The 20,726-nt window shown below is 42.9% G+C and overlaps 1 protein-coding gene and 1 long non-coding RNA gene across 2 annotated transcripts; both read left to right on the top strand.

Annotated features, from left to right (window-relative positions):
• Positions 1-3,741: 3,741 nt before the first annotated feature.
• On the top strand, positions 3,742-8,386 carry LOC123501543 (transmembrane protein 45B-like). The gene is made up of 5 exons (XM_045250409.1): positions 3,742-3,907; positions 5,545-5,785; positions 6,321-6,547; positions 7,394-7,510; positions 7,839-8,386. Exons 2-5 carry the CDS (start codon positions 5,554-5,556, stop codon positions 8,172-8,174), a joined length of 912 nt encoding a protein of 303 aa, XP_045106344.1. The 5' UTR covers positions 3,742-3,907; positions 5,545-5,553; the 3' UTR covers positions 8,175-8,386.
• A 1,201-nt stretch (positions 8,387-9,587) lies between these two features.
• LOC123501538 lies at positions 9,588-19,454 on the top strand. Its single transcript, XR_006673660.1, has 2 exons — positions 9,588-10,668; positions 19,304-19,454. It is a non-coding gene; the product is annotated as an uncharacterized LOC123501538 (long non-coding RNA).
• The last annotated feature ends 1,272 nt before the right edge of the window (positions 19,455-20,726 follow it).

The following is a 20,726-nucleotide window of genomic DNA, read 5'->3' as shown; positions in this document are numbered from 1 at the left end:
AATGCTCTGTTTGCGCTCACCTTGTATACAGAACAGGCAATTCTAACCCACTCACTGCAATATATAACAATCCTCACCATTAAACTACTGCATAAACTCCTTTGAGACACCTACATGAAAGGAGAATGCATCAGAACAGTGATTTCCAGGGGGGGCACGAGGCTCAGGTGAAAAGTAGAAGTTTTTCCATCTATGGGTTATTTTCATGATAAGAGCTCGTTGCTATCAAAACCAAGTACAGAAGCCGCCTGAACGTTGAAGGGGACTTACGTTGTGCAGTCTCAAGCATTCGACCACGTATTCAAGATCTGGTAGCTAAGAAGCAGTGTCATATATCTCACTAACCATGTATTCAAGATCTGGTAGCTTAGAGCAGTGTCAAATATCTCACTTATGTAATTCATGCTTAGTAAATGGACTAAAAAGCCATTTTTCCTTATTTTCTTTTTAAATCTGGGAGTGAAATTTGTCTATAGATGCAAGGGGGGCGTGGAGGGAAAGAGCAGTTCCTAGAGGGGGCGTGGTAGTAAAAAGGTTAAGAACCACTGCATTAGAAGATAACATTTACCAGTGTGTAGCCAGTGGAATCTTCAGTGGCGGGTGTCGAAGAGATTAATTGTTCCAACGTGTGGTTTGGCATTGACTGATATGAGATTTAAGGCCTTTATGGACTTTCATATCATATCTCTGAGGTCATTTCTTATTATAAGATAGGTGGTTTTATCAGGTAGCGTTTTATTATGCCTCCTATTCAGAAACGCTTTGCTCTCACCACTATTTTCAAAAGCCACAGACATGATTAGCCGGCTTTTCAAGAGTGTTTCTCCTGTACTTGATAAAGAAATCTTGTTGATCTACCACTGTAACAGTAAAAACACCCTTAGAAACTCATCTCTTTTCAACTAGACACTTTTTAACCCTTTCAGTACTAGGTCACATTTCTATATCTATTCTGGTTACTATTTGATAATTTTATACAGCTTCAGAAACTTATGTGGGGATTAAAATAATGAAGACTCTGGCCATTAATCTTCTGATCTCCATAGACCTTGTTTCTCCGAGTGAGCTAACATATACAATTCAAACAAGGACATCAGCTGTTCTTCTTGATTTGCACCTACACATCCTACAGTAAGTACTTATTCTTGTGACTGTTTGGTGATTTTATACAGCTTCAGAAACTAATGTGGGGATTAAGATAGTGAAGACTCTGGCCTTTAATTTTCTGATTTCCATAGACCTTTTCTAATGCAAATAAAATGGTCTAAAATAGTCTAATAATATTCATTCCGGTTACTATTTGGTGATTACAGCTTCAGAAACTTATGTGTGATTAAAATAGTAAAAACTCCGGCCATTAATCTTTTGACTTCCATAGACCCTTCCTAATGTAAATAAAATAGTCTAATCACACCCAAAAATTCGTGATAGAAATAAGTTCCAGTACTGAAGGGATTAATTAAACGTAGTGGGGGTGTGGCGCAGCTGTTTTCAGAATAAGAATGTTAGTAATCATGGTAAAAGCTTTCGTGTTATACCCCTGAGCTCATTTCCTGTACAAATTAAGTGATTCTAATTGATATTACAAAATTAACCCCTTCAGTACCGGATCGCATTTTTATCTTGAGTTTTAGGTGTGATTAGACGATTTTAATTTACATTAGGAAGGGTCTATGGAAGTCAAAAGATCAATGGCCGGAGTTTTTACTATTTCAATCCACACATAAGTTTCTGAAGCTGTACAAAATCACCAAACAGTAAAAAAAATAGGATGTGTAGGTGCAAATCAAGAAGAACAGCTGATGTCCTTGTTTGAATTGTATATGTTAGCTCACTCCGAGAAACAAGGCACACGATTGGAATTGGTACAAGACTCAGCACTGGTTGTCGAATGCTGTTGTTGTTGTTGTTGTTGTTGTTGTTGTTGTTGTTGTTCGTCAAGCGCCTGTGAAGTGTACAGGATGATATTACGTAAGATTTTGCTCTCACTCGTGATTATTTGAAAATGTTATCGTTGGACGTTTTAGAAGCAGCTTTCATGACGTCTCAGATTTTTCACGGCATTTTTTTTTTTTTTTTTAGGCATATGTATCTTTTGTTTCTTTAAATCAGTGCTGAATGAATAAATAAATGCATAAATGAATAAATAAATGAAAAATATAGCCAATCAATTGTGATATTGATAAAAGATTCAAAATATCACTAGAACTACAAAAACACCCATAATAATAGACCACGTCCACAATATAACCTCGTAACCCCTTCAGTACTGAAACACATTTTTACCATGATTTTTTGGTGTGATTAGACCATTAAATATTTGCATTAGAAAGGGTGTAATGGAGATCTGAAAATTAATGACCACAGTCTTCACTATTTCAATCTCACATAAGTTTCTGAAGCTGTACAAAATCACCAAATAATAACCGGAATGAATATTATAAGACAATTTTAGACCATTTTATTTGCATTAGAGAGGGTTTATGGAGATCAGAAGATTAACGGCCACAGTCTTCACTATTTCAATCCCCACCTAAGTTTCTGAAGGTGTATAAAATCATAAAATCACCAAGTAGTAAGCAGAATGAATATGAAAACGCGGCATGGTACTGAAGGGGTTAAAGTATCGAGATTAGACTGTGAGATGTATGAAAAGCTATCTTCATTCAGCGTCCCCTTACTATTCTATTCTATGTCCATTTATAGAGACTAATGCTATCTTTGCTTCTGTTTTGCCAGCCACGATGTAGAGCCAAGACCACGAGACTTCCCTCAGGACACGTAAAACTAAGAAAACCATCACGAAGAATAGAAAAGAAAGCGAATACCTACCTAGAGGAAAGAAACACCAAAGAAAACGGTTATATTAGATGGATAACTAGAATAATATTGAAAAGGGACTAGAAGAAAACGAAGGAGGAGGAGGAAGATGAGAAATACACTGCACGCGAGACTCAGCACGTTGTCTGAGCGATGAAGCAACAACATGGCGGCCACAGGTGATATGATAATCAGGTGAAATGAGAATATGACAAGTTTTTTTTTTTTTTCATCAAGATCAAATAATAATGAATGTATGCGTGGTATTAATTCCTTCAGTACTGAGACGCATATGTACCTTCATTTTTGGGTATGATTGGACCATTTTAGTGACATTAGCGAAAGGTCTATGGAGGTCAGAAGATTAATGGCCACAGTCTTCACTATTCTAACACCCACATAAGTTTCTGAAGGTGTACAAAATCGCCAAATAGTAAAAAAAAAATAGTAAGTAGAATGGATATGGAAGCGTGGCATGGTACTGAAGGGATTGATAGCTGCCATCCATCTCTCTCTCTCTCTCTCTCTCTCTCTCTCTCTCTCTCTCTCTCTCTCTCTCTCTCTCTCTCTCTCTATGCATAGGTTATAAATGGCCGCGGTGTGCCCCAGTGAGGTATTTTTTCTCCCGGCTGTTATCAGAGAGAGAGGAAGGAGGGAGGGTGCAGAGATAGCAAGAGGAACTAATGAAATTCTCTTCACTTAGTAGTGTTAGTGGTGGTGGTGGTGTTGGTGGTGGTAATAGTGGCAGTGTTAGTACAGGGTGTGGTGGTGATAGAAGTAGTATTTAGTATTAGTAGTGGTGGTGATGGTGGTGGTGGTGATAGTGGCAGTGTTGTGTAGCGCGTGGTGGTGATAGCAGTAGTCAGTATAGTTATAAAAAAAAAAAAAATAGTGGTGGTGGTAGTGGTGGTGGTGCTTGTGGTGTTGTGAGGTATTAATAGCACGTTATTATTTTTTTTATTTCATTTATTTATTTACTGAAGGAACGAAAGCGTAATTCCTTCATTTTCCTTGTGCCGTCACTACCTCCTCCTCCTCTTCTTTCTTGATCCTCGTGTCCTGATCGTCAGCAGATCAGTATATACAGGTAAGAGACGAGTGTGTGTGTGTGTGTGTGTGTGTGTGTGTTTCACTGTTTGATCTGCTGCAGTCTCTGACGAGACAGCCAGACGTTACCCTACGGAACGAGCTCAGAGCTCATTATTTCCGATCTTGGGATAGGCCTGAGACCAGGCACACACCACACACCGGGACAACAAGGTCACAACTCCTCGATTTACATCCCGTACCTACTCACTGCTAGGTGAACAGCACCTACACGTGAAAGGAGACACACCCAAATATCTCCACCCGGCCGGGGAATCGAACCCCGGTCCTCTGGCTTGTGAAGCCAGCGCTCTAATATAACCACTGAGCTACCGGGTCCGATTCTCTTATATGTATTGTTATGTATTCAGTAATTATATAGCGAATTAAGAGTGACATTCTGAACTTAACCTCTTCAGTACAAGGACATATTTTTACCATGAGTGTGTGTGTGTGTGTGTTTCACAATACTTTTTTCCTTTCTCTCTCTCTCTCTCTCTCTCTCTCTCTCTCTCTCTCTCTCTCTCTCTCTCTCTCTCTCTCTCTCTCTCTCTCTCTTTATCACACCGCCTCTTGATCGCCATTGTTTGCGTGCTACTGTTTGTTCTATCTTGGTGGTCCGTTGTTGTTGTTGTTGTTGTTGTTGTTGTTGTTGTTGTTGTTGTTGTTGTTGTTGTTGATGATGTTTTTCTCGTCACGAATTTCATATTTCCTGCCCAAGAAAAATAAATTGATAAAATGTATTCTATATTCATTTCTTCTTCGTATTTATCATCTTCCTCTTCCTCTTCCTTTTCCTCCTCTTCCTTTACTCTCATGCATCTTCCTTCTCTTTTTCCTCCTCTTCCTTCTCCTTTTCCTCCTTTTCCTCTTCCCCCTTCTTTTTTTTCTTTTTCTTCTTCTTCTTCTTCTTCTTCTTCTTCTTCTTCTTCTTCTTCTTCTTCTTCTTCTTCTTCTTCTTCTTCTTCTTCTTCTTCTTCTTCTTCTTCTTCTTCTTCTTCTTCTTCTTCTTCTTCTTCTTCTTCTTCTTCTTCTTCTCCTCCTCCTCCTCCTCCTCCTCTTCCTCTTCGTTAAGTTCTTCGGCTTCCCTTTTTATTATTCTTCATCATCATTTTTACTTTTTTACTTGAGAGAGAGAGAGAGAGAGAGAGAGAGAGAGAGAGACGAGATAGAGATAGCATACTTATCAAGCCGTGACTTATCAGCTGTTCTCTCTCTCTCTCTCTCTCTCTCTCTCTCTCTCTCTCTCTCTCTCTCTCTCTCTCATGTAACAAAGAGTAATCATTCTCTCCATAGATAAGTTATCATCCTTTCCCCGTTCCTTCCCCCCACTCTCTCTCTCTCTCTCTCTCTCTCTCTCTCTCTCTCTCTCTCTCTCTCTCTCTCTCTCTCTCTCTCTCTCTCTCTCTCTCTCTCTCTCTCTCTCTCTCTCTCTCTCCATTTTCTTTCTTCCGCTCTTTATCTTTTCGTGACGTTTTTCCTTGTTCTTTATCTTGCTCTTCCTGCTCTTCCTCCCCCTCCTCCTGGTCCTCCTACTCCTTCTGCTCCTCCTCCTCTTCTTTTTCTTCTTCATACTTCTGTCATCACCACCACCACCACCACCCACCACCACTACTCCGCCTTCTGCGCCTCCTACAGACACTCACCATGGGAACCTTTATGGGCCACGTGCTGCCTGGGTCCTTCTTCGCCTCCTTCGGTTGCTGGTGGACTTATAACGTGTTCCTGCGCTTCCACGCCTGCAGGAGGGCCACGGCACAGGGCGGGGCGGGATCCAGGTCACCTTATATTAACACCTGTACCTTTCCCTGCCGATGTCTGCCGCGGTTACCTGTGGAGGCCTGCATGAAGGTGTCTGTGGTGGTGATTGGGATGATAGGTAAAAAATAGGGAAGTGTTTTGAAGTGTTAACCCCTTCAGTACTGTGACGCGTTTTCATATTCATTCTGCTTATTATTTCGTGATTTTACACAGCTTCAGAAACTTATGTTGGGGATTAAAATAGTGAAGACTGTGGCCATTAATCCTCTGACCTCCATAGACCCTTCTTAATGTACACAAAATGGTCTAATCGTACACAAATCTCAAAGTAAAAATGTGTCCCAGTATTGAAGGGGTTTAGGGAAAGTGTTTTGAAGTGGGAGTGTTTTGCAGTGTGGTAAGAAATAGGGAAGTGTTTTGAAGTGTTTTAGAGGAAAGTGTTTTGAAGTGGGAGTGTTTTGAAGCGTGGAAAGAAATGAGGGAAGTGTTTTGAAGTGTTGGGGAAAAGTGTTTTGAAGTCGGGGTGTTTTGAAACGTGGTAAGAAATGGGAAAGTGTTTTGAAGTGTTAAAGAAATGCGGAGGTGTTTCGAAATGTGTGGTAAGAAACAAAATAACACAATTACAAAAAAATCAACCCACTTTCCTTCTGCAGGAGAGTTCGTCACGGCGTACAAGGGCGGCCACTTCACGCACCTCGGCAACGCACAGCATATGACCATGTACTTTTTCTTCGGTCTGAACGGCGTGATGGATATTCTGACCCACTACCGCCTGCCGCTGCCCCACGCCTCTGACTACGTGTCCGGCGCCCTCGCCTTCTGCATGGAGGGCGTGCTCTTCCTCTACCACCTGCACGGGAGAACGCCCATGAATGTACAGGTGACTGGAAGTTGAAGGAGAGTGGAGAGAGAGAGAGAGAGAGAGAGAGAGAGAGAGAGAGAGAGAGAGAGAGAGAGAGAGAGAGTGTTGGGGGGGGGAGGGGAAAGAGAAAAAGGTGATCAAGTTTGTGCCCTTCTATTTACATATTATTTTCCTGCTTTTACTTTTTTTTTTTTGTATTTACGTTGTTGTTGTTGTTGTTGTTGTTGTGTTGTTGTTGTTGTTGTTGTTGTTGTTGTTGTTGTTGTTGTTGTTGTTGTTGTTGTTGTTGTTGCAGTTGTTTCTTTCTACTTTAATCTAATGTGGCTTCTACTAATTTTTTCGTTGATTAGTCAGTTCGTTAATCATTCAGTGTGTTTATCAGTTCGTTAAATAGGTTAGTTATTTACGTGGCTTGTTAGTTAGTCAGTATAGGTCAGTCAGTCAGTCAATTAGTCTCTCAGTTATTTAATCAATCAGTTAGTTATTAAAAGTTGTAGACAGTCAGGTAGTCAATCAATCAGTCAGTTACAGGTAAAATTAATCAACCACCTAACTAGTTAAATAAGTTAGCAGGACACACACACACACACACACACACACACACACACACATAGACTAAACACCTAACCATTTCATCAACAAACCAACCTTTCCCTAGCTTTGAGAGTACAGTAACATAAACTATACACCTTTCTAGTTAAATAAATCAGCAGAACACACACACACACACACACACACACACACACACACACACACTAAACACCTAACCATTTCATCTACAAACCAATCTTTCCCCCCTTGCTTTGAGTGTACAGTATTATATATAAAGCACAGGGTTGGCAGCTGTTTGTTTCCTTTCCCCAGCTACACATGTTCCTGGTGTACGTGGTGGCGGGGAACATCGTGGCTATCCTGCTGGAGATGTACTACAGAGGGAGCGTAATGCCAGCCCTTCTTAGATGCTACTTCACGCTATTGCAGGTGTGTGTGTGTGTGTGTGTGTGTGTGTGTGTGTGTGTAAGATAACATAAATAGTAATCGTACGAATAACACAGACTAAGAATAATAAAACTTCTCTTTCTTCTTCCTTTTCTCCTTCTTTTTTCTTTTATACTTCTTCTATTTCTTCTTCCTCTTCTACTTCTACTCCTTTTCTTTCCTTTTGCCTTTGCTTTCGTTTTCTCTTTTTTTCTTTCTCTTTCTTTCTATCTTTCCCTCCCTTTGTATTCCCTTCCTCATCTTTGTCTCCTGCTCCTCCTTCTTCTTTCCCCGATCCTCCTCCTCCTCCTCCTCCTCCTCCTCCTCACAGGGCACGTGGTTCATACAAGCGGGCTACATTCTCTACCCTCCAGTCGGCAGCCACTGGGATGAGAACGACCACGGACAGATTATGATAGTCACCCTCATTTTCTGCTGGCACAATGGGGTCGTTTTTATCCTCATGCTCCTCGCCTGTTTCCTCGTCCACGCTCAGGTCAAAATGCTCTCCAACGGCGCCCTGTATCGTATCCTGCACCCTCTCACCTCATCCTTCCCAAACTCCTCCTCCGCTGGTTCCTTGTCCTCCTCTGCCATCGCTCAGTTTTCAAAGATGGATTCAGAACAAGTGCGTAGGATTATTGACGATTCAGACGAGGATGTGTAGTGTTGTGGTGTTGGTGGTAAGGTTTCATAATGTGTTTTAGTTGTTATTGTTTGCTGTTTGTTGTTTACATGATTGGTTTCTATGTCTGCGAGAGAGAACGGTTCTTTATTTATTTATTTGTTTGTTTTTTTAGTTTTCTTTTTAATAGTTTGTAGTGATGCGTGTTTGTTTTTTAAGTTTTTAGTGTTTTTTTTTCTCTATTGTGTTTCTTTTTTAATGTTTTTATATATTTATTTTTTGGTGCTGTTATGACCACTTTTATTTATGTATTTTCGTTCTACTCTCTCTCTCTCTCTCTCTCTCTCTCTCTCTCTCTCTCTCTCTCTCTCTCTCTCTCTTAGTACGATGCATATTTTAAAGAATGTGCAGAAGAAGCAAGAAAAGCAGAGAATGTTATTGTCAGACCTTCACTAGTTTATCTAATCAGTCTGTTCTCAGTTAAGACTAATAATAATATCTTGTTCATTGTTCGTTCGTTCGTTCGGTCGTCACACTCTTATGTCAGACTAATGAATGTGTAAAGGTGAAGAGCTGTCACACACACACACACACACACACACACACACACACACGACTGTATTTCCCACTCTTCCTTGCTTGGTGTGTATGTTTGAACTTAGTTTGAATGTATGTATGTATGTATGTATGTATGTATGAATATGTATACTTGAAATGGACCTGAAATACATAAAGACACGATTTAAGACTCGTTTTAATTGAACTTTATGTCCGGTGCAACTAAACTTTAATTCAGTCACTCTATATAATACTTTCCTGATACTTCATTGCATTTGTGTAGAGAGAGAGAGAGAGAGAGAGAGAGAGAGAGAGAGACGGCTATGGAACTAAAAAAGGTCATGTACACATGTGAATAATGTGAATATACATGTGCATGTAAATGTAAACATTTACGTATACATGTGCATATGAAGGATTATATGAAGGATAAATAAACTGTATATCAGATGAAACTTGGCCTAAAGGTTGATCTTTCTTGGTATAGCAGTTATTTAACACGTCAAATCTCTCTCTCTCTCTCTCTCTCTCTCTCTCTCTCTCTCTCTCTCTCTCTCTCTCTCTCTCTCTCTCTCTCTCTCTCTCTCTTTATAGCTTTTATTTAGAATGATGTGTGATTTCATGTCACTGTGCGTTACAAAAGCATCACTGAAATTTTACTTCACTATCTGTTCCGTGTCATGCATTAAAGGAGAAAAAGTAATTTCTCCCGGAAACGTCCTACTGTATTTCTTTCAATATTGTAGCTATTTCGCATTACCATCGTTAATGACATATTTAACTATAATGTGGTTTACATAAGTTAAACCATCAGTTCTTTCTTAGTTTTCTGTAATGCTTCACTTACTTAACACAGGAGAAGGCAATGTTTTTTTTTCCGCCTCATAGTAAAGCGGGATATGCGAGCAGCGTATTCTTCAATATTCTTCTTGATCCATTCATTAATTCATCCATTCGCTCATCAAAATATCAACATGCATTTGATTCAGGACAAAAAAAAAAAAAAAAAAAAAAAAAAAAAAAAAAAAAAAGCAAAACAATAAAACAACCGTAAAATTACGAATAAACGAAAGAAATAGACCGAAAACAATATAAGAACTACAAAATATCAATATGACGTAATTATCAACAAAACAAGACTACAAACACAAAAATAGACAAAAACAAACTAGAAAAAACTAAATAATAAAAAGAAACTGAAAATTACAAAGAAACAAGAGAAAAGACCAAAAATAATATGAAAATAATTACAAAATATCAACATGACATAACTACCAACAAAACAAGACTACAAACACAGAACAAGACGAAAAAAAAACCAACTAGAAAATACACAAAACCATAAAATGCCACCAACATTACAAATAAATGATAGAAAAAAAACTAATAAATAAATAAATAAAATAATACCCTCGTAGAGTCAGGAGGAGACCGACACGAAGGGATGAGTTCAACATGGCAAGAAGACGTAAGGTTTCAGGTAAGGTCTCCTACATTTCTTTTATTTTCTCAGTTGTAGGGCTAGTTAGGGATTTTTTAAGGTACTGTAATTGCTCTTACATGTTTGAAGTATAAGTGAGTTTCGTGTCAGGGGATAAATGGAGCGGAAATGGGTTAATAATGAGTTAAGTTGAGTGTATCGTGTGGTGCAAGATGGCGCGTTAGTGATTCGGCTAAAAAGCTTCAATGTTAATGAATCTGGTGTGTCCCTTTCAGACCTGGTGCACATTGCTATTAAGAGAGAACTCGATTATAGCTCAGGCTTTACCCTTGGGAAAAGTGGCATTTTTATCCCACATCTGGATTTAGCAAGTCCAGGCTGCACTAGAACAAGAAAACGAAGAAAGTGTCTGGCTCGAGCAGCTCCGTCAGTCCCGATTCCCTCCCGCCGTCCATTGACACCATTGACCAACCCTGTCATGTTCTCCACCTTTCTTGCCATCCCAGCTGTCATGCAGCCCCGCTGACTCGCCACACGGTAAATGAAAGACTTACTACTTCTCAGGCTCCTCAAGTAACAGTTGTCATGACGGACACAAGACAAGATATTAGGAAAAGATAAGTTTGTGTCCTGCCAACTGTGTTTGCGTGTTTGCATCCCGGCACTGTTTGTTTGGCTATGTTTCCCCCTGTTTGTACTAGGAGCTCTACCATTTATATGAGAGAAAAACTGGCCAAGGGCAACATAAGGAGAATAAAAAGGTCCACTTTGTTGCCAGTCACCTTACAGGTTGTAGAGGGTTACCTTCCCCCGCCCCAACCCCCAAAAGAAAGGATAAATGTCTTGAAACCTTATACAAAGGAATACAAAGGAAGACAAACAGCAACAGACCCTTAGGTCCTTGCTAGGCTGTTTGTGGAGACTATCTACTAACTACCAGTGGTAGAGACAGGACAGCAAAGCAGAAGGCTCCTCCCCACCCACCCCTCCCTCCAGCCGAGGCTGGCAGGAAAGAAGGCGAAACCATGTGATATTAAAAAATCACATGGAATTTTAGTAGAGAGTGAAAAAGAAATGTGTAATCTACGTCTGACTACTTGTGTTTGTGGGGGAAAGTGTTAAAGCTTGGTAAATGTCATGTTGTGTGTGCATTGTGTACGTGGATGTGGATGCACAGTGTGTATGTCGAATGGGTGGTGCGGCAGCCTTGCCTGGCGCTTTTTAGGGAGGCAGCAGTCAATCAGGCCCCAGCTCCGTTCAATCCACTGAGATAGCATACTTTCCCTGTAGGGACGCCGTACGCTGATAACCCCTTGCAACATTGATCCCTGGTACTTAGTTCCCGATGATGATCAATGGTTGACAAGGCCCTCTCCAAATACAGCCCGTCACAGGTCAAGAATAGTAGTAGTGACCGTTCACTCTGGGCTATCTGTGCGTGTATGCAATGTAGTGTAGTATGTATGTAAACACAGTGTGGAGTCAAAAAGGTGGTGCGGCAGCCTTGCCTGGCGTTTTCAATAGAGGCAGCAGTCAATCAGGCCCCAGCTCCGTACAACCACTGTAAAAGTGCACTTCCCTTTAAAGGGTGCTGCACACTGTATGGTTACCCCCTGCAGCGGTGACCGCCCCCAGATGGGAACCGCCTTGTCGTGGTGGGGGGCTTGCGTGCCCTGTGACCTGGCGAGCTAGGCTAGAGGGGGCTTAGTCCCCTGCTCTGCCCTTTCGAGGGGGAGAGGGCTACCCATGCTAGTACGGTCGCCAGTGAGGGGCCAGACTAAATGGTTCCTACGTAGGCTGCCAGTGGACCAGCGGAGCCACCCGCTGGAGGGATCGCCCAATAGGGGCTGTCCTGTGCTGGATGGTTGGGTGTCCAGGCTGGGATGCTTTGGGAGGGGGGTCTCAGCTCTGTCGTGGACAAACATTCGTATCATGTGGGGCCTTTTTTTAAAACGACTGGTCCGCATGGGGACGAGCACGGCAGCCAGCGCTTCCTCCCATTGTAGTCCCAGTAGGTGGTTTCCCTTGCCCCTGGAGCCAATTTTTGTGTAGCTGTTTTTATGGGAAAACACAAAAACATTCAGGTTCTCGTGAGGTGGCTGACCTGGCCCACGAGACGTCATCTTCAGGTCTGAGTAAGGAGGAGGATTCCCCTCCACAAGGGCCTCCCACAGCAGTCTCTTGTTCTGGAAGTTCTTTTGAGGGATGCATTTCTGCTGCATATGATTCTCTTGTAATGGTAAATGTTAATCCATCATTTTCCTATCATGCCTTGCACTCACTTCTCAAGGCGTATGGTACGGTTGTTCGCATTCGACTGGTTTATGATAAGGACTTTCCTTCTAACCGATGCTATGTAACGTTTATGTCATGTGATGAAGCTCGTTTAGCTTATGAACATGTAGCATCTCTGCCCTCGCCGGCCATGGCTTTAAAACTGAATTTCTCCAGTCACGTAATATTTCAGACAGTGACATGGATTACATCCCAAATGTTTTTGAAAACTATTTAGAGAATTCAGTTCCAGCAGTCCGCCAGATCCCACCTCCACGTTGGTTTGTGGCGTACTATAGAAATGGGCGTGGAATTTCATCCATGCCTCCCGGTACCTGTCCAAAGAAATCGGCACGATTCCTGAGGGGAATCTGAAAAAGTATGGGAAGGGGGTGCTTGTGCGAGCAAAAGATCTTACGCAAGCTAGGATGTTGCAACATCTCCCATGCCCTTCTGACAGCATGTTTGAGACTGTTAAGGCTCATCCCACCTTTAACTATAGCAAAGGTTGTGTTTATAGCCAAGACCTCTATGAATTCCCAGAAGAGGAAATACTAGCAATGTGCCCTAGCTCAGTACAAAAGGTGACTAAGATGAGGAACTCCTCCAACATGGTCCTTCTCACTTTTTGGGTCCACCCTTCCTGACCGTGTTAATATCGGTCCTATCAACCTTAGGGTGAGGCACTTTGTTTCTCGCCCTCTTCAGTGCTTCTCATGCTATGGGTACGGTCACGGGAAAAGCTCGTGTAAGGAAGCTTCCCGATGTGGTAATTGCTCTGCACTCGACTCGCATTCAGAGGAGCATTGCAATGGTGCAGCTTATTGTTTTCATTGTCGTGATGCTCACCAGGTACGTTCCAGGCAATGCCCTAGGTATCGCCTGGAGCAGGACATTCTACAGCTTGCCAATAGTCAGTTTATCAGCCTCGGTAGCGCCCGCCGTGAACTCCTGTACCGCCAGAAGGATGGTACTGGTGCGACATCCTATGCTTCATTGGCCGCTCGCTCTTCGGCTGAGTCTGCCGGTCCGAAGACAACTCCTCCTGCTACCTCTCGCTCTGTTGGGGCGGGTGGTACTGTTTATCTGGCTAACAGGTTTGCCATTTTGGCTGATGACTCGGTTGAGTCATCTCTTAGAAGTGACGAGAAAATACGGACTTGAACAAAGTTACCCATGTAGTAGATGTCCATTTGCCACCTGTATCTCCTAAGCCTTTCAAGGGTCTAACTAAGCGGCACCGCGGCTCTGCGGAGTCGTTAGATTTAGCTCAGCATAAGCAGTCTAAGTTTTCTCCCGGTGCTTATAATCGTGAGTCCTCCAGGGACCGCTCTGCTAGGGTAGCTCCAGTAGTTTCTGTCCAGCCTTCTGTGACGCCCTCCGTCTCAGATCGGGCTTCTTATGATGAGGACGGTCTGAGCATGGAGACGTCCGATGATATTGTCATAGCCGTCCCTCGTGGACCAACTGTATCGGAAAGTGCAGTCCTGCCTGATCCTCGTCCTCCGAGGACCAGTAAAAGTGATGATAGTTCGCATCACCCACCGATAAGCCGAAAGGCTGAGGTCCAACGACCCGGCACACCTCAATTCCCGGTGTCTTCTCGTCGTTTGATTAGTTCTAGTCAGGTCAGTCACGGGCAGCCTCAAAAGGCTCGCTCGTCCACTGCACCCAAATAGTCGTCTTCAAGCTTCTACAATGGAACTGTAGAGGCCTTCGCGCCTCGTGGGGAACTCCGAGCTTTGCTGTCGGAGTTCTCTCCAGCCTGTGTAGCTCTACAAGAGACTATGATAGGTGATAGTACTTATTCTAGTCCTCCTGGCTATCGTGGTTTTTAACACTCCTTTCCCTGACCAGGGCCACCACGGTGGCACAGCTATTCTAGTCCGTCAGGATATACCTGTTATCCCGGTACAACTTAACTCTCCCTTCAGGTGGTTGCTGTTAAGGTCTTTATGGGACGACTGTACACCATCTGCAGTTTATATCTACCTCCTCGGCTTCCTGTCTCCAGGGGTGAGCTTGACGGCCTGGTGCGTCAGCTGACTCCGCCTTTTCTTTGTTGGGAGATTTTAACGGCCGTCACCCGTTGTGGGATGAAGGTGCTCGTAATCCTCGTGGGGTTTTAATCGGTTCTTTTATTGAGGATGAGGGATTGGAGATTTTAAATTCTGGGGATGTTACACATTTCCACACTCCTACTGGGACTTTTACAGCTATCGATCTTTCTCTTTGTACATCTAATTCTTTCCTTGATTTTAATTGGCGAGTCCTACCGGATTTACACGGTAGTGACCACTTTCCGATTTTATTGCAATCTGTGAAATCTGAGCCACAGTCCCGGCCACCACGCTGGGTTTTAGACAAGGCAGATTGGCGTCGATTCACAGACCTTAGCTCTTTTATTCGTCCGCTGGCTGACTTTTCTACTTGTGCTGAGGCTGTTGATTATTTTACTGATTTTTTATTTCTTTAGCCCTTCAGACAATCCCTAGGACGTCAGGTCGCTTTACTAAGCGTCCCGTTCCTTGGTGGAACGCAGCATGCACTGCAGCGGTTAAAGAGAAACGGTCAGCTTTCTCTCGTCTCCGGCGACATCGTGGGGACCCACAGTGCCTGGAAGCTTTTCGGCGATGCCGAGCTCGGGCCCGCCGCATTTTGAAAGAGGCACAAAGAGCCTCGTGGAAAGCCTATATCTCTTCCATAAACGTCCGCACCCTCTTACGGATGTCTTCAACAAAGTCCGCCGAATTGCTGGGAAGTATTCTGCTGCTTCCCCACCAATTTTGTTGTCTGCTGGGCGAACGGTGGCAGACCCTAGGAATGTCGCTGACCTCTTTGCGGAGCACTTTGCCAGTGTTTCCCAGAGGCATCCTGCAGCTCCGGGCGCACGTCACCGCCAGAGAATGGAATCTCTCGGCATAAACTTTTCTTCCGCTGGAGGAGTCTTATAATGTCCCTTTCTCTGCTTCCGAGTTGCGGACCGCTTTGTCCCAGTGTCACGACTCTTCTCCTGGGCCAGATGATATACCTTATGCCTTCTTGCGCCACATGTCTGACACTGCTTTTAACTTTCTTTTAAATCTTTATAATATGATTTGGCATACCGGTGACTTTCCATCTTCTTGGGCTGTGGCAGTGGTTCTCCCATTTCCGAAGCCTGGGAAAGATAATCTCCAGGCTACGAACTACCGTCCTATATCTTTAACGTCCTGTATTTGCAAAGTGTTAGAAAAGATGGTAAATATAAGACTCATGTGGTATTTGGAGAGGGGAAGTACTTGTCACCGGTACAGTACGGCTTCCGAAAGATGAGGTCTACTACTGATGCTCTTTTATCCCTAGAGTCTTCCATTTGTGAGGCCTTCGCTAATCACCACCATCAAGTAACAGTCTTTTTTGACCTGGAGAAGGCCTACGACACGGCTTGGTGTCATGGCATTTTACAGTCTTTGTTTAATTTTGGCCTTCGGGGCCACCTTCCTATTTTTATCCAGCAGTTTTTATCCAGCCGTTTTTTACGGGTTCGAGTTGGGAGTGTTCTCTCCGATGCTACAGCTTTAAATGACGGTGTCCCACAGGGAAGTATTCTTAGTGTTACGCTATTCGCAGTTGCAATAAATGGTGTTATAGATACTCTACCGGATGGCATTCACAGTTCTTTATATGTGGACGACTTGTGCATCTCTTTTGCTGCTTCTAGGATGTCACTGATTGAGCGCAAGCTCCAACTGGCGATCAATAGGGTGTCCAGTTGGGCCAACATGAACGGTTTTCGATTCTCCACCTCGAAGACCGTAGCCATGCATTTTGTCGCAACCGTGGTGTCCATCCAGACCCGGATTTATACCTCGCCAATAGACGCCTCTCATGCGTGGAGGCGACTCGATATCTTGGCCTTTTATTTGACAACCGTCTCACCTGGGTTCCCCATTTTCGCTCTCTTAAGGCGTCTTGTCGGCAGGCACTATCCCTTCTTCGGGTTTTAAGTCATACCTCTTGGGGTGCGGACAGGGACACGTTGCTGTTGCTTCACCGTACACTCATACTTCCGAAGCTGGAATACGGCTGTGAGATCTACTCATCCGCAACAGATGCACGACTACGCTCGCTTGACCCCGTGCATCATGCTGGGGTCCGCTTGGCTACGGGTGCATTTCGGACATCTCCAATACCTAGCCTTCTAGTGGATGCTGGTTTCTGGCCGCTCGACCTCCGGCGCCAGTCTTCGATGCTCCGGTGTTGGTTTCGCACCCACCGTCTGCCTGATTTTGTCCCCTGTGTGTCAATGTTGCGGGACTCGCGCTCGCAGGCGTATGTCACTCGACCGAGTCTCCCTAAACCTTTTGGCCTACGTGTTGCAAATCTCATGGCAGAGTTATCTATCGACCCCACTCCTGTGTACTCTTTCCGTCTCCCGCGAGTTGGTAATTGGCAGCTTCCTGTTATCTCATTATGCCCTGCCATGGATGGCAAGAAGGATTTTTTGCCAGCTCTGTCCCACACACGGTTTTTAGAACACTTTTTTATGCATTCTGATGATATCCCTGTTTTTACTGATGGCTCCAAATCCGACTCAGGCGTTGGATTTAGTGTGGTTTTCCTCTTTTTATCGGTCTGGCAGCCTTCCTTCAGTGGCGTCCGTTTTACTGCGGAGCTGTCTGCCATAGTCCTAGCTTTACAAATAATTTTTACTCTACCGGTTTCGTCTTTTACAATTTTTAGTGACTGTCGCAGTGCTCTTACTTCTCTCTCTTGCACTATATCCTTTAACCCTTTGGTTTTATCAGCCCTGGAGTGGCTATACCTTCTTACACAACGAGGATATCGTGTTGGGTTCTGTTGGGTTCCTGGTCACGTTGGTGTTCCAGGAATGAACATGCAGATCGCCTCGCTAAACAGGCAGCAAGTCGCGCTCCATCTCCTGCGTCTGTTCCGTTTCGAGATGTCTTTCCTCTAATTCGTGAGGCAGTTGCAGCAATCTGGCAGAGGAGATGGCTAACGGGGGTCGCAACCTCGAAAATGGGAGAGATCACTATTTCCTCTATCCCTCACTGGACATACACCCATGTTCGAGATCGACGTTTACAGACTTTATTGGCGCGACTGCGTATAGGTCACACGTACCTTACACAGAGGTACCTGTTGACCAGGAACCCTCAACCTTACTGTGATGACTGCCTGGTGCCGCTTACCGTGCGGCACCTATTGGTAGAGTGCCCTAGTTTGATAGAGTTACGACACCGCTACCTCTACCGCTGTCGCGGTAGAGATAGCGGTGTCTATTATATCTCAAAGGTCCTTGGACCAAAGTGTCTGGCCCAAGGCCATGACGTTTTAGATTTTTGGGAGAAGCTGGCCTTCTCCCAAAGCTGTGATTTTATTTAATTTTAATATATGTATTTTAATGTTTTATGTATATTATTGTAGCTTTTTGTTTTAATTACCATTAATTTTATCGTTTTCACTTGTTTTAGCTATTTTATGCATTTTATTTAAGTTTATTATATGTATTTTTAATGTTTTATTGAATTTTATTGTAGTTTTAGTATTTTTGTTACCTTTGATTTTATCTTTTTTAATTTCTTTTAGTTTTTATAAACTACATTGTAGTAAGTAAAATATCGTAGCGGCGCCATATGACCGTTGATGTTGCGGCGCCTAAAATTAAAATCCATCCATCCACTCAGACTTGAAAGTGAAAGATCGTTCAATGAAACCAACTCTTCCTTCTAAATGAAGTCAAGTGGATAAATGTTTAGTATGTGTCCCTGTCAGCAATGCATAACATGCTGCATGTTGTGGTGGTACACACACTACCTAGTACCTAGTATGTACTGGACACTACTTCACGTCTAGTAGGTAGACTAGCAAGTTATTGCTGGTTTTGGAAATGAGCACATCGTGCCAAAAAACAGAGTGATAATATTAAGTTTAGATTAAGTTTAGTTTAATTTTAGAGTTAGGTTAATTTAGATTAAGGTTGTCGTGGTTGAGTTGGTCAGGGGAACCAAAATAGATCAAATTTTGCATTTACTCAGGTCTAAAGAGACAAATGGTCATATTTTGCAAACAAAAGGGCCTCTTGTCAATATTTCCCACTAGTTAGCAAGAGATGCAACATTCCAGCAGTAAGGAAGAGGCTGAAGACAAGTCAGTCAAAGGAGAAGAGTTGATAAGACGAAAATCTTTTTGATTCCACCCTATCTAATAAAACTGTGCGAGTGGAACCATCCCATACATGTGAAGGATACTCCATACATGGGCGGATAAGACAGATAAAATCCTTGTGCCGAGTTAGCAGTCAGCATCGTAAGAAAAACAGGTGAAGATGCCTCAGAATGCCTAACTTCATAGAAGCTGTTTTAGCAAGAGATGAGACATGAAGCTTCCAGTTTAGATTATAAGTAAAGGACAGACCAACCATAAATGATAAACTAAGCTATCATTCATCTTCCCAGAAGATAAACTAGTGTAATATCTTGTAACCTAACTCCCCATAAGGTAATTGTACTGTGAATATCCACCCTGTTGTTACCTTTTATCAGGACAGTCACCAACACAAGACACCAACAAACTAATGGTACAGTTAAAGAGAAGGTCCTCACAAGGTACCTATCATAATTGTACCTTTTCTTACTGCCACTGCCTCTAAATTTCAGCTGTTTTTATCCTAGATTTGTTCTTATTATATCCTTCTTTATTACCATTTGATACCAAAACATAAAGATGGCCAAAAGTAGAAGATTCATTGAAAAAATTTAAGCTGTGATAATTCTTTTTTTTAATCTCTCTCTCTCTCTCTCTCTCTCTCTCTCTCTCTCTCTCTCTCTCTCTCTCTCTCTCTCTCTCTCTCTCTCTCTCTCTCTCTCTCTCTCTCTCTCTCTCTCTCTCTCAGGTTTTAGGGATGAAGCTTGTGGTGAAGAATTTGAGCAAGGATTGAGAACGGCTAGGCAGGCTGGGTGGTCTCCGCAGCCAGCCTGATAGTATCCACCACTCCACTCTCCCTTATTTCCACCAAGGGAGGCAATGCACCACATCTCACCTAGGTAAGGTCGTGTGTGTGTATTTACCTACCTAGTTGTTGTTTACGGGAGGAGGAGTTCAAACTCGTGCTGTCCCGTCTCTATATCTACTCTTATCTAACTTTTCCTTAAATCTGTAAATTGTTTTTGCTTCAACCACTTCTTTCTCCAGCCCATCCTAGATCCCCACAATTCTTTGTGGAAAACTGTATTTCTTTATGTCCTTTGTACACACACTCATCTTCACTTTTCTCCCATGCTTCCTCCCACTTCTCATATCCCTCACCACCAGATCATCAGTCCAACTTCTCACTGCCAGACAGAATCCTATACATAGTGATAAGGTCTCCTCTCTCCCTTCTTTTTTCCAGTGTTGGGAGACTCCATATTTCCAATCTCTGCTCATAAGACAGATTCACCAAGGTTTGGGGCAGCTTTGTCGCAGCCCTCTGCACACGTTCCAGCTTCCTCTTATCCCTTGCCATTCTTGGAGACCAAAGTACCGCTGCATACTCCAACCTGGGTCTAATCATTGTAAAAATCAACTTCTTGATCATCTCTTCATCCATGCCATGGAGCAGAATGCAGTTCTTATATTCCTCACTAAATTGTATGCTTCACCAGATTTCCTCTTTACATGAACCTCTGACGAGAGCCCCTCCGTCACAGTTATTCCCAGATCTCTCTCTTCAGTCTTTATTTCCAATTCCTCATCCCCCATCTTATATCTGTACACTGGTCTCATACTGCTTTTACCAAAATTCATCACTCCACACTTCTTGATATTAAATTCCATTTGGCACTCTCTGCTCCACTCCCAGACAGGGGTATGGAGTTGGATTTTCAAAAGTCCAACTCCGACTCCGACTCCAATAAATTTGAAAGTTGCGACACTGACTTCGATTCCGACTCCGCTTTTTTTTTTTTTCTTCTCTCCAGTACAACGATAGTCTATTTTTTTTTACATGAGGGATGGTGGCCAAGGGAAAAGATTAAACAAAAAGCCCGCTAGTTGCCACACCCAAAAAAGACGAAAGTTAAGAGAATCAATACTTACATATTTTTGAGTCAATCCATAATAAAAGTGTACTTGACGATTATATAATTATCATAAATTAATAAAAATTTTCTCTATATGTAATGCTTGATTGGACACATCCTCCACAAAATCAATTTCTCCCAATTTGTAGGAATCTCCATGAAGTGGAATCTTTACTCGAAAATTTATCACGTAAAGGAGTCGGAGTTGCTCATATTTTTACCGACTCTGACTCCAATTCCGACTCCGACTCCGGC

This window comes from Portunus trituberculatus, chromosome 9 (genome assembly GCF_017591435.1).
Source record: "Portunus trituberculatus isolate SZX2019 chromosome 9, ASM1759143v1, whole genome shotgun sequence".
Classification (NCBI taxonomy): domain Eukaryota; kingdom Metazoa; phylum Arthropoda; class Malacostraca; order Decapoda; family Portunidae; genus Portunus; species Portunus trituberculatus.
This window is presented reverse-complemented; position numbering and strand designations above follow the sequence as displayed.

Coding starts and splice junctions, on each gene's coding strand:
- LOC123501543 (XM_045250409.1), top strand. CDS start 5,554: ATGGGAACCTTTATGGGCCACGTGCTGCCTGGGTCCTTCTTCGCCTCC. Junction 5,786..6,320: donor GGTGGTGATTGGGATGATAG/GTAAAAAATAGG, acceptor TTCCTTCTGCAG/GAGAGTTCGTCACGGCGTAC. Junction 7,511..7,838: donor GCTACTTCACGCTATTGCAG/GTGTGTGTGTGT, acceptor TCCTCCTCACAG/GGCACGTGGTTCATACAAGC.